Source organism: Paramisgurnus dabryanus, chromosome 17, assembly GCF_030506205.2.
Source record: "Paramisgurnus dabryanus chromosome 17, PD_genome_1.1, whole genome shotgun sequence".
In the NCBI taxonomy this organism is placed as follows: Eukaryota; Metazoa; Chordata; class Actinopteri; order Cypriniformes; family Cobitidae; genus Paramisgurnus; species Paramisgurnus dabryanus.
The window spans coordinates 31,082,332-31,095,888 of record NC_133353.1 but is presented as its reverse complement, the minus strand read 5'-3'; the positions used below and the strand labels follow the sequence as shown (position 1 = coordinate 31,095,888).

Genomic DNA, 13,557 nt, shown 5'->3' with positions numbered 1-13,557 from the left:
ACATAAGCTAAAGATAAAACATGACTTTTGTCATTTACCCCTTCACAAAGCTACTATCTGCATCACTGCATAGCCAATAAAAGATAAATGTATTGTATGTAAACTTTTTTTTCTTACATTTATTTGGTCATATTATAGGTCTGAATTGCAATATATAATTGTATCTGATATTATTTGATAGTTATACCTTGTATTTCTGAATAGCTTGCTGAATTTGACTAAGGTCTCTGCCCAGTGCTGCTGCCTGCAGAAGAAACCATTTTTCATATATCCATGCTTCCACTTCTTCACAGTCATGGAAAAACTCATACAGCTTTAGCTGACCTTCCAGGATTCTCCTCCTTTTGTGATAAAACGCAAGCAAAAGTTTTCATTGTATATGAATATAATGATTATTTGACCCTATCTTTACCTAGTACAAAAATTGCACACACATTTAAAACAAAGGTAAATATTGATGCACACAATTTGATCATTGAAACATTAAAAACTAAATTGCTTGCACGGTTACCTGTTTTTGCTGAGAGCCAGTAGGGAGTTGTACTGGGCATTGAGGTCTTTAACTTCTTTTTGGACTTTTGAGCCATCTTTATATTTACCCTTTAAGACCCCATTGTTAATCGTGTTTAGGGCTTCCCCAAGTGAAATGATCTGGGTGTCTAGCAGGTCCTGCTTTTGCAGTAGGGCAACCACATCTGGCAGTTGTTTGCCTATATCAGAGGAATCTACCTGGGCCTAAGAGCAGGAACATTAGATTATGTTAACATTGGGTGGCAACTACTGTTGTGTTGGGTACTTTACAAGCTACTACTTTCTGTGAAACTGGATCTGTTCACCTTTAATTCCTTGAGGTCCAGAGAAATTAGCTCAACGTCTCTGAGGACTGCCAGGGTATTCACAACATCTCCAAGAAACTCTTTCTGCTGTTGCAGCTGCTCAAGCAAAGCTTTCCACTGCTTAATGATTTCTGTCTGCCTGTCATCCACAAGATAATGAGATAATACAGATAACTAAATATTAACACACCTTTAAATGGACACTTTGCTAAATATTTTGCTGTGAGAAATTACACTTTTTTTAACTTTATGCAACCCCTCACCTCCGAATCACTTGCGCCTTGCTGTGGTAGTTCTCCCTGTCAATGACAGCAGCCATTTCACTTAAAGCATGAAAACGTGGCTCGTGAGCCAACACATCTGCCCAGAGTGCCTCTAGTCTGCGAGCTGCTGTCTCAGCCTCCTCTATACTCTGCAACCCTCCCACTTTTTGCTTCTGGATGAGTTCCAGAGTGTCTTTCAGATAGCTCTCTCTCAGTGTAGCTTTACGGTCAAACTTCTGGGCGAGCTGCTCCAGGTGCTCCAGCCTCACTAGCTCACTCTGCAAGTCCCGCTCTCGCTGATATTCTGCTCGCTCCAGTAACGTCCAGTTCCTTTCGATGTCCCCTACTGCCTTACCTTCTGGAGGAACGTAGTCCCACTGGTTGTTCCCCCTCAGCTTTGTTCGCAAGTTGAAGAGGTGGGCCTCAATGGCTCCCCTTTGCTGGTACTTGGGAGGCTTCTCTACAGTGCGGTATGTCTTGAATGCGGCCACTAGACGCTGCATGTCTTGCAGGGAGTTGGGGAAAGAGCGGTTGTTCAGCTCCACCACCTTGGTCTTGATCCAGTGTAGCAAGTCAGACACCATGCTCTCATACTGGTCCTTCATTTCATCCAGCTCTTTCAGAAGGTCTACAATCTGCAGGCAGATAAGTTAGTTTTCTTACATAAGCCATGTTAGTTGAAGGTAACCCTAGATAAACTGTTTTTTTCCAAAGTAGATTCACGGGGCAGCACAAATACCGAATAGTTTAACATTATACTAAAACGCACCAGCATGATTGAATACTTTATGAAACTACAAACACCATGTGTTCAACTACACTGAAATCTGTCTACTCAATACACACCTTTCTTACCGCAGGCACACTCCTATGTGCCCCAATAATTGTGTGTCTCATGTTCTGCCATCGTATCCACTGACTGCTGAAATGACCACTATAGGACATTGTCATTTGACTTGGGAGTCCTAAAAAAACCAAGCATAGAATCTAGCCATCTCACAGCCTAGCTCCATTTATCTCCACTCCATTCATCCGCAGATCCCAATGAGATCTGTCATTATTTATACACGTTTGTGACGGCTAAGACGGCTCCACAGCTACGACCCAGTCCATGCATACCAACATTGCAGCAAGTAAAAGTTTTTGCATTGCACAGACAGGACACACTTCACACCCTTGTTTCTCTCCATATGTATTCTGCCGCTACGTCAATGGCGTTGCTTGACCTCTGAGCTCAAGTGTGACATCTTCATCCATAGTGTTAACATCTTTTAAAAGCTAGTTCCTTTACTATTCAGTGCAGGTGAGAAAAACAAACAGAAATGATTGTTTAGCAGCCTTCACTGCAGAGAGTTAACACTGATCTGATTAAAGCCAAGGCTCCTCCTTCCACTAATCTAAAAGGTTCAACTATCAGATTAGTGTTTACATTCAACATTACAGCAGTGGCAGTTCATAGTTTTACAAACAGATGGCGCCAATGCTTCACATGACCTAAATTAGGTGAAATTGGTGTGTGAAAATATCTATGTCCACAGAAGGAACAATGCGGAGCAAGAGTGTAGAATTTGAACAGACAATAATTATGCTTTCCTAAGCATGTTACATAAACTATGTGTTGGCCAACTGACCTTGGCTATTCGCTTCTGGATGGTTTGGCCCTGCTTCATTTTGGAGAAGTAGTGGTAGTACAGCGAGACATAAGTCATGATGGATTTCTCATCAGGATGGGGCACCATTATATCTTCCACATCCAGGAGCTGCATTATACCAAATTCATCCTCTGCCAGACTGAAAGCATGGGTCAGATTCCTTTTTGCATCATCCTGGCGTAATCGGTTGTAGTCGAAAAGATCAGGCCTGGAACAGTGTTAAACATGAGACATAAGTGCAATAGTATCATTAAACTTACAATTGTTATTAAAATATTTTTTTAAATGACTACCGATGAGCATGAATTAGTGCATTAAATGCCAGTCCATCTCTCCAGCTGCCGGAGAAGTCTTGCACATTTACATTGGTGTAACCAGCAGTCTTACGCTGACACCAGATCAGTAGAGCTTCTTTTGCGGAACGCTGAGCACCAGTGGGACCTCCATCAACCTGAAATTAAAGGAGTGACTGTTAACACCTGGAGGCATAGTTGGGCTTTTGGTGTGTCTTATCACAATGTTCACCATAAAGATCAATGGCAAATTAAAAATGACCTCAACAATCGATCCAATCTGAAATCGGAGAATGATGATCCAAATGAGGCCAAGGATCAGGGTTCTGTCTCCATCAACAATATTTTCTGGACCAATCAGATCTATCCGGACCTAGACGGAGAAAATAAATAGCACTTATTCTTATAAATGTACTTAAGAAGTATAACAGTTATTTAGTTGTAGTTTTTATTTACAGGTTACATTTTATTCAAAGTGACAAACAATTCTACATTTTGTCTGAAATTAAGGATAAGGTTACTGTACTGTTGTTGCAACAATATTTTTTGCTTCTTTATTTCTCTCTATTTGATTGTTTGAAGTATACCTTGGTTTTAAGGAAGTTGATGGCAATGCTGTTGTTTTCCAGACAGTGTACTCGTAGGGTGCGTCGACTGGGAGTGGGCAATTTAATCTTAGAGATGAGTTCCAAAAGTCGCACGAGATGCACACCAGTTTTGAGCTCAGTATATACATCAGTCAACTCAACCTTTTCCTTGAATGCACATTAAAACAGTATTAAAACAGCTTCCTCTATAAAATAGTTGATTATTCAGTAAATATTCATCCAAGGCATTTAATAGTTGTTGTTCTTTATCATTTATATATGTTTTCTCAAAAAAACATTTCAGCCGTGAAGGTTTCCAGACAGTCTATGATCAGGTGACAGTTATAAATGTGAAACCCAGATAAAGTCATTTTTTTGTGAGTTACTGTAAAGAACTTTTGTGAAAATATAACCTTGATATCTTTAATATTAACTGAGTATGGTTATGTCAAACTTTATAATCCTTGATTGAAATCAAACTTTGATGCTCCAAATCCCAAAATGAGATATAAGAGTTTAGCTTGGTTTGCAAAGGCAAGGTAACAAATGTCTACTTTGTTTTTTTTTTACTTTCACTAAATCCATTTACATTTTAGCATTTTCCAGACACTTTTATCCAAAGCTACACTGCAAAAAACTGATTTTCAAGAAAATTTGTTTTCAGTAAAAATATCTAAAAATTCTTAAATTAAGATGCTTTTTCTTGATGAGCAAAACGAAACAAGAAAATAAGTCTAGTTTTTAGACCAAAAAATTCAAATTGAAGTGATTAATAAAACAAGCAAATCTGCCAATGGGGTAAGCAAGTTTTCTATGGAGGACCACAAGAGTCATGCAAAATGTAATAAAGAACTTCAATTTTTAATAACTACCTGGACAATAAAAATAGCAATTAATAGATTTGTTTAAAAATTCATTAATTAATCTATAAATAAATAGACATAGTTACAAAAAAAATCATTATGTAACATTTTATAAGGCAATAAAAAATGAGATTATAAAAATAACAAAGAAATGAAATATTAATCCATTAATAAATAATTCAAATTAATATAACAATCTATAAAAACAACATAAAATACTCAATAAGTTCATCATTTTAAATTGCATTTATAAATTCTTAATTAAATAATGGAATTTCAAATTGTATTTCAAAAAGCGATTTAAAAAGAGAAATAAATAACTGGATTTATAAATTGAATTACAAATACAGGTTTAAATTAGGCATTTAAAAGGGCATTTCCGTTTGACTTTTCTGTTTTCATTTCCCCGTTGGTTCTCCTTATTCTTTTCGCTATTGGATTTGCTTTTCATTTTAGCCTCTCTATTTAGCTTTTCCGTGACTCTTTGGGTCCTCATCTGAGATCTATAAATCTGCGCATGACGTACAATCAGAGCCAATCAGAGAGCTTGTTACATCCTCCTGGCCATAGCTAATTTGCATTTCTCATTTGACCATTTGCAAGGACCCAAAGAGTCACGGAAAAGCTAAATAGAGAGGCTAAAACGAAAAGCAAATCCAATAGCGAAAAGAATAAGGAGAATCATTGGGAAAATGAAAACCGAAAAGTTAAACGGAAATGCCCTTTTAAATGCCTAATTTAAACCTGTATTTGTAATTCAATTTATAAATCCAGTTATTTATTTCTCTTTTTAAATCGCTTTTTGAAATACATTTTGAAATTCCATTATTTAATTAAGAATTTATAAATGCAATTTAAAATGATGAACTTATTGAGTATTTTATGTTGTTTTTATAAATTGTTATATTAATTTGAACTATTTATTAATGTATTAATATTTCATTTCTACGTTATTTTTATAATCTCACTTTTTATTGCCTAATAAAATCTTACATAATGATTTTTTTATAACTTTGTCTATTTATTTATAGATTAATTAATGAATTTTTAAACAAATCTATTAATTGCTATTTTTATTTTCCAGGTAGTTATTAAATATTGAAGTTCTTTATTACATTTTGCATTACTCTTGTGGTCCTCCATAGTTTTCTTGCATTTAGTGTTTAAGAAAAATTTTCAAGATTTTTTTTTGCTTACCCTATTTGCAGATATTTTTTGCCTGCTTTATGCACAAAATTACTTACATTTGATATTTTTGGTCTAAAAACAAGACTTATTTTCTTGGGTTGTTTTGCTCATCAAGAAAAAGCATCTTAATTTAGGAATTTTTAGATATTTTTACTGAAAAAAGACAAAAATACTAAGAAATTGTTTTGCAGTGTATAAATGTTTTACTTAGTAATTTTTTCCTGTTTAAGTACAAATATCTAAAAATTCTTAAATCAAGATGCATTTTCTTAATGAGAAAAATAACAAGACGTAACCTTTTTAGACAAATATTATCAAATAAAAGTGAATTTGTGCATAAAACAAGCAAAAAATCTGCCAATGGAGTAAGGAAAAAATCTTGAACTTTTTTCTTAAACACTTAATTTAAGAAAAATTTGCTTACCCCATTGGCAGATTTTTTTACTTGTTTTATGCACAAAATCACTTAAATTTGATATTTTTGGTCTAAAAACTAGACTTGTTTTCTTGTGTCGTTTTGCTCATTAGGAAAATTATATTAATTTAAGAATTTTTTGATATTTTTACTGAAAACAATACAAACATACTAAGATTTTTTTTTTCTTGAAAATAATTTTTGCAGTGTAGGACATTTTGAGCATGTGCATTACCTGGGATCAAACATACCACACTGGCATTGCTAGTGCCATGCTTTACCAGTTGAGCTACAGGATGGTTTTTGAATTATACACTGTACAAAATTTATATTTTAAAAAATTGTGAAAACTGAAAGTTAAGTATTGACTCAACATATTGCTTTCAAAAAATTCTCCCCAAACAAAAATATGCATTGTGGTAATTAAAACATAAAGAATTGGCTTAAAACAAAAATGTATATTCACAGAACATATTAAACTCTGCTCAGCCAATTTATCGTGTCAAATAAAAAATCTGAGTTGACTGTGTTCAGCCAGAAAAGCGTATGGGAATGCACCTGAATTTAATTGGCTTCAGTGTGGATGCGTGGGAGTTGATGATCGACATTTTCTACAATAAAGTTATGGTAAGTACTTAAATATTTACATTTAAGTCATTTTTAAGTATTTTTAAAGTTATTTTCTAGTTAAACTGAGTGAAAATCTGAATAATTACAGCATACAAACAAAAGCATATGATGTTTTCTCCTCAGTGTAACGCACCGAGCAACGCTTCATTTAGTGAGGAAATGGAAAGGTCATATATATTTGTATTTCTTATAAAACATATATGTATGAAAACTGTTAGCTTTTTCGAGATTTAGGTGCGTTTTTTTATTAAGAGCCGCTGCGCCGCGCCCACACGTGCACACATAGACATGAAAGGCTGCCTGCAACCTGCGCCTTTCTAGAGAGAAATTGTTGTGTTTTTTTAAATAAATGAATATATAACGAGTGTGGGGGCTTCTGTATTTGGCCTGGACTTCACGAAACTGACGCATTCTTTACATGTATTTGACTGTATGCAGCACTGCGCAGACAAATCAACCCATGACATCAAAGTTCCGCGAGAGCCATTCAAAAGCTACTAGGTGTGTTCGAGATCACCCGGCGCTGCGCAGACCGATCAGCGAGGTTTGCCGCTTGCAGTCGAAGGAGGAACTGAAGACGGAGCCGTCAAGCCGGACACCTGCTGCTTGCCGTAGTGACGTGTGCGCCATGTTTCCTTGCTTTTAAACGCAAATGAAGTTAGTTAGATGCTGAATTTGATAAAAACAAACCTTTTAATAAATAGTTGCAACCAGAAACATTTTATATCGAATATTTTAATTGCTGCTTATACTGTATACCCGAAAATAACGGGAAACAAGCCTATATTATTAAAATACCAATAGAGTTTGTTATTTTCATTTTTATTTTATTACACGACACAATATAACAGATTTAAGCATATTAAAGTGTTTTTTTCCTGTTTTAAAACATGAATTTATAATGTTTATTAGTGGAACTAGGTTGGATTAAACTTGAAACGCACGTGATCGTTGTCATCAATGAGGCGACCAATCACGTAAAGCTGTTACGTCATCACAACTCCGGGCAGCCGCTCTGGAGAAGCTGCACCGGCTGAGCTAGCCGGCTACTCTCGAAAAACGCTCTCGCGGTACTTAAAAACCATATGACACAGTCACGTGCCTGCAGCGCCAGCTGAAGTCGGACAAAAGTACTAACCGGAATGCACTGCTTCAAGTCAGCCGCCGATCGGTCTGCGCAGCGCCGCATGAAGTCGAACACACCTTATATCTCGCGTTACATTGATCTCATGTGCCAATCGATCTGCGCCGCGCATGCTGCCGTCGTCATCTTGCGTCATGAAATCCACGAGGGGTAGATATGAAAAGGACGCTCTCTATAGACCAATTTCGTGTTTGCAAACAGAGATGACGTTTTTTGTGGGCGGAGCTAAACTGGTTGCAGAAAGTGACTGCTCCGCAGTAGGGTTGTGAAGTGTTTTAGCATTAAACCGTGATTTTTATGGATCCGGTGTTCTGTTGAAGTCTGATTCCTTTATGTTTCCCTTTAGTGCAATGTTTCTTATAGCGTTTTAATCACATTACGTTTATTTTTTTAGATAGATAAAAAGTTTAAATGGCTTGGCTACTGATATGCATGTATGTAATGGATATGTATTGTTCTTTTTTGCTATTTTTACAGTCTGAATCGCTAAAGTACATGTAAAAGCAATACTATCATGTATTATATATAATAGCGTTTATTAAATATTTCATAATTTTCCTGTTTTCTATTATTTCTTCCTTAATAAATTATAATTGTAACATGATAAAAACGCTATAAGAAACACATGGAGGGAACAGACTTCGACAGAACACCGGACATCTTCTCTACTTATTTTCTAATTATTAAAAGATTTCCAGATGATTTCCTTGCTCCATTCTGTCCGTTTAAGGGCTTATTGTAATCATAAACACCTACGTTTATCTTCAAATGATGTCTTCGACGATGGTATTCTATAAAAATGAAAGCCACCTTTTTTGGCATTCTTATTCTGACACTTAACAGCACAACAGGACATTTTCCAGTGAGTTATCTTGCTCTTTTCACTCGTGTCTAATTCATTTCCACTGTTTTTCTGCAACCGCATTGCGCGCGCAGCTTGCAGTGACGTAACTGTGACGTCTACTCTAAATTGGTCTATTAGCTGGTGTTGTAAAGCTGCAGGTGATACTAAACGGCGCGAATCTCAAATAAGTGCAAGGACACCGCCCAAAACGGATGAGATGTTTAAATAATCAGCGCGTTAACTGTACTGTAAGTAATCGAATATAAAACCAACACGAAGTAGCTTAACATTAGTACCTAGGTTTGCTTGAACAATTCATCTCTTAGAAAATTAACCATAGTTTTACTATTGTTTGTGTTTGATAAGCATATAACCACACATTTACCATAGTCTCACTAAAGGATATTTTCAGTCAAACTATAATAAAGTAATGAAAAATGTCCAATACCAAAATAACTGTACTTCTATATAAAAACTGTTTTATTTTCATAATGTTGAACAGCAATATAGCTAATAGCAGCCGTTTTTCTATGTTCAGAAGTGTAAACTTTGAGGATATTCTGTATTGATCTGGTTTTATTTGTTACATTGGCTTCATTTGGTACATGTACACTCAGTGATACTTTTTTACTTCTTACAGAGTACCAAGGCTTTGGTGATTTACACACGTGACATGAAAATGGGAATTCGTGAAACACTGAGCTGTTGCTGATCCATGTCAAGATTCATTTCCAGTGAGCAGGTTGTGCTGGAAAATTTGTGAGACTTTATGCCTTCAATTTGTAGAATGTTTTAGGTGTTTAATGTTAAACTGTTATGAGGCATTGTTTAAATGTTTAAGTGTTTAAAGTAGTTTCATAAGCTCTTACTTCGTGTGAGAATGTTAAATTCAAGTGAAATTGTGATTAACGTTGGGTGAGGAACTCTCCACACTTTTATATTGGTGTTTTTGGAAATATTTGTAAAATATATTTTCTAAACTTTTTATTAAAAATAATTATTTTCTAATGTCTACTGTGCAATTGTATGCAGACCATTTCTGTATGTTTACAATTTTAAGGTATTACAAATAAATAAAAAATGAATAAAATGTTACAAAATAGTTTGTGTGTTTCTTTTTCTATTAGGACAACGGGAAATAAACAATTCAGCATGATTCCTTACCAATATAATTTTACCAATATACATTTTCAGATTGGGTAAATTAAAAAAAGAATGCTACCACAATTTTAAAAAGTTAATTGGGCAAAAAACATGGTTTCTTATTTTCAATTGGCTCAACCTGTTATTTTCCATTGAGCTAATGTTTAAAGATCGTTGCCACAATTGATAAAATTCAATTCACAGAAAATCTATTGGCCCAAGTGAAAAATGTCAATGTTACCAGTCACTAGAAAATTTTGAGTTAGGGAGGCAAAAAAAATTTACAGTGTAGGCACAATGCACGTTTCAACAAGTTCAGACAGAAACCATAAGCTGGCTGTGGTTGAACAGGTTGATCTGTATTCCACTATGGAGTGAGTCACAATCCATGTGTCTTTCTCTCAGTTTTCAAGCAGCCACTCCCTAATTCATGTGTTGTGGGAATCTAGTGTCTCTAAGCAGATCTGCTTACAGTCTCCAATAGGCTCTGCTTATCCAGGGAATAAACCAAGGGAGTTTAGATCACACCCTCCTTTATAGGTCTTCAAAAATGTACTCTACTTTCCATGCACATTCATATAACCATTTAGTCTCTTAAGCTTTTATTATTATCATTATTGATAATTGCAAGAATTATGATCTGGCCCGTTAACAGTACACTTTTAAAAAAAATTGTTTCAACCTAAAAAAGTAATTTATCTGTTGCCTCAAAATTTTGAGTGAATTCAACTTAAAAAAGTTGGGTAAAATTTTTTACAACAAATAAAAGTCAACTAATATTTTTGAGTCAACTAATTAAGTTTAATTAACTCCATATTTTAAGGTAACCAGGTAACATACTTTTTAAATTTGAACAAACAAATCTGTTTTACAGTGTACCAACATAAAACTCAATCATTTATAAAATAGCACATCAAGTACAATCATAAAATTACACACAGATCGTAGACCAAGTATCTGAGAAACTCAATATTTTGCTATTGTTTAAGTATCAGTGGACTTTTATAATAAACATGTTATGAACAATGTTGTTTAATGCAGAACAATACACAGGAGCAACTACGGAAGAGGAAAAGGAAATGGGAAACATTTCAACACATGTCATTCTTTTAGACAGCTGCCGGTGCACAGCTATTAATATACTTCGGTCTTAACAAGTTAGGGAAAGTCATTGCAGAACCACTTGTCTGTTTTAACATCTTCCTGTTGTATCAACGAATGTAATGTCATATTATGTAAGTTCTCTTAATAATAATGTCATTTAGTTTCTCTTGAAAGGAGAATTGTAAAGTCTGGGACTTGATGTGATGTAGCACAATGCATTGTGCGGTAAGTCTTCTACACCGTACTCTTCCTTCTCTTGTCAAGGTTTTCATAACTGCGACTAAAAATTAACTGTCGACTTTTCCTTCCTGTGTGCCTGCCAACACAGCTCTCGTCCATTATTTTTAAACTCCGTCTGATAGTGTTCCTGAAAAGCAGCGAGCTGAATTCCTTAAAAACAAACTACAGTAACTCTCCCAACGTCATGAGACATGTAAGAATGTTGGTTATCGCCAATAGTAAAAATAATCATGACTGGGTTCGAAGGTTTATAAGATGTAATCGTGTTGGAATGAGCATTTCACATAGTAAATCAAAGTAGCTCACAAGACCGTTTCAGGTTCAGTAACTTTATATTACACATATGTTATGTGTGTTATTAAAGGGGACATATCATGGAAATCAGACTTTTTCCATGTTTAAGTGCTATAATTGGGTCGCCAGTGCTTACATCATCCTAGAAAATGTGAAAAAGATCAACCCAGTAACTTAGTTTTGGTAAACCATTCTCTGCAAGCATGTGAAACAAATAGGTCATTGAAATTTGGCTCCCCTTGTGATGTCAGAAGGAGATAATACCGCCACTAAATCTGCCACTGCCATTTAGTTTAGAGATCAGCTCATTTGCATTTTAAAGGACACACCCAAAAACGGCACATTTTTGTTCACACCTACAAAGTGGTAATTTTAACATGATATCTATGTGGTATTTTAAGCTAAAACTTCACATACGCACTCTGGGGACACCAAAGATTTATTTGACATCTTATAAAAAGTCACTTAAAAAAGTGTGAAATGTCCCCTTTAAATTTTGCATTGTTTGAGAATGCTTGCTCGTACCCCGTTCTTTGAGAAAACACTGTTCATCCATTTCGTGTAAGTCTTCTTCTGCACCATCATCCGCTGTTCTTGAAGCTCTCGGAATCGCCCATCCGATTCCTCTCCATCTACGTGTCGAGACATCTCTGGACTGTGTTTGCGTCTGATTAAGACACGTGTAAAAATAGATGCAAAAGACAGAAACATGTCTTATTTTTTTCCAAAACCTTGTTCATGTTATATACTCGCACAAACTTGGCCTAAACATTAAGCCTCAGATGATTGATGGCCTTAGCTTTTGGATCTCTAAGATTTGGGATTTTTAAAGACCATGGAAGGTCTCATTGTGAAAGTGCTTAGCATGATAATAGATCTAGCTTATCTGTACATATGAGGAAGTGAAAAACAATCAGAGTAATCACACCCGACATCCTAATGATTTATGTACTTCAGTCTGACTTTATGGAGACATTTAAAGCACTGTAAAAATACCTAACATTTCAAGTTCTGTAATGGTTTGAATCTAATTTGAATATTAGTCATCAAATCACTATCACTGAAAAAAAATGATTCATTCAATTTACTAAATTTTTAAGGTAAGTGGTCGCAATCAATTTATTTTAGCTACATTTAAACAAATTTTTTTTAGAAAAACAAAACAAAAAACTTTTGTTTAAATGTAGCTTAAATAAATTGATTGCAACCACTTAACTTAAAAAAATTGAGTAAATTGAATTAATCATTTTTTTCACTCTCAAATACATTGTGATCAAGCATTACATATGCAGTGGTGGTGATCTAAGGCCTTAATGCTTTCAAGGTTAAACAATGTAATAATAAGTTTACATCTTAAAAGCGGCCATAGGTATTGGATAAAATAGTGTATAAATAAAATAAAATAGACACCTTGTGCAATGTCATTTAAATCTAGACTAAGAAACAATACTACAATATTAAATATATATACACATTACAAATCATTCAAAGAAATAAAACATCAGAAAATGCTAATTTATTGTTGCACTTAAATTTTTTAGTCTAATCAATTCCCAATAACAATTTATTTCAACTTTCCTGACAAGTGAGGAGTTGCTATATATAATAAAAATAAAGTCAAAATAACTTGAGCTAGTTCAACTTTATTATTATAATTTATCGCAACTCCTCACTAGTCAAGAAAGTTGAAATGAATTGTAAATTCAAGTTAATTAAACTTAAAAACAAGGAATGTTTAGCGTATAAACTTTCTTGATGTATTGTATTTCATAAACATCAGATTTTCATGTCCCACAGCTAGGCCTATTACAAAAAAATACAAGGAAGTATTGCATATCATAAAATAGATGATGATGTTGTATAGATCATAATTATAGATTGTCAAGTTTGCCTAAATTTATTTAGATTAAGTTAGGTTTGGATTAAGGCACAACACATACAAGTGCACAACATAAAGTAAACTCTAAATTCACTTACCCACGCTTTGCTTTCAGTGCTAATCACAGACTTTCATCATACTACGAAATGTATTATTTTCAAGAGTAATCCTCTTTGAGACTG

The 13,557-nt window shown here is 34.6% G+C and overlaps 1 protein-coding gene across 1 annotated transcript in view; it reads right to left on the bottom strand.

Moving 5' to 3' along the window:
- Window positions 1-13,557, bottom strand: part of sptbn5 (spectrin, beta, non-erythrocytic 5) — a 50,170-nt gene extending 36,613 nt beyond the window's left edge. The window contains 10 exon segments of the mRNA XM_073812426.1: window positions 188-341; window positions 512-735; window positions 837-975; window positions 1,100-1,734; window positions 2,731-2,959; window positions 3,045-3,220; window positions 3,313-3,417; window positions 3,632-3,799; window positions 12,022-12,163; window positions 13,474-13,557. Coding sequence (XP_073668527.1) covers window positions 188-341; window positions 512-735; window positions 837-975; window positions 1,100-1,734; window positions 2,731-2,959; window positions 3,045-3,220; window positions 3,313-3,417; window positions 3,632-3,799; window positions 12,022-12,144 — 1,953 coding nt within the window. The 5' untranslated portion in view covers window positions 12,145-12,163; window positions 13,474-13,557.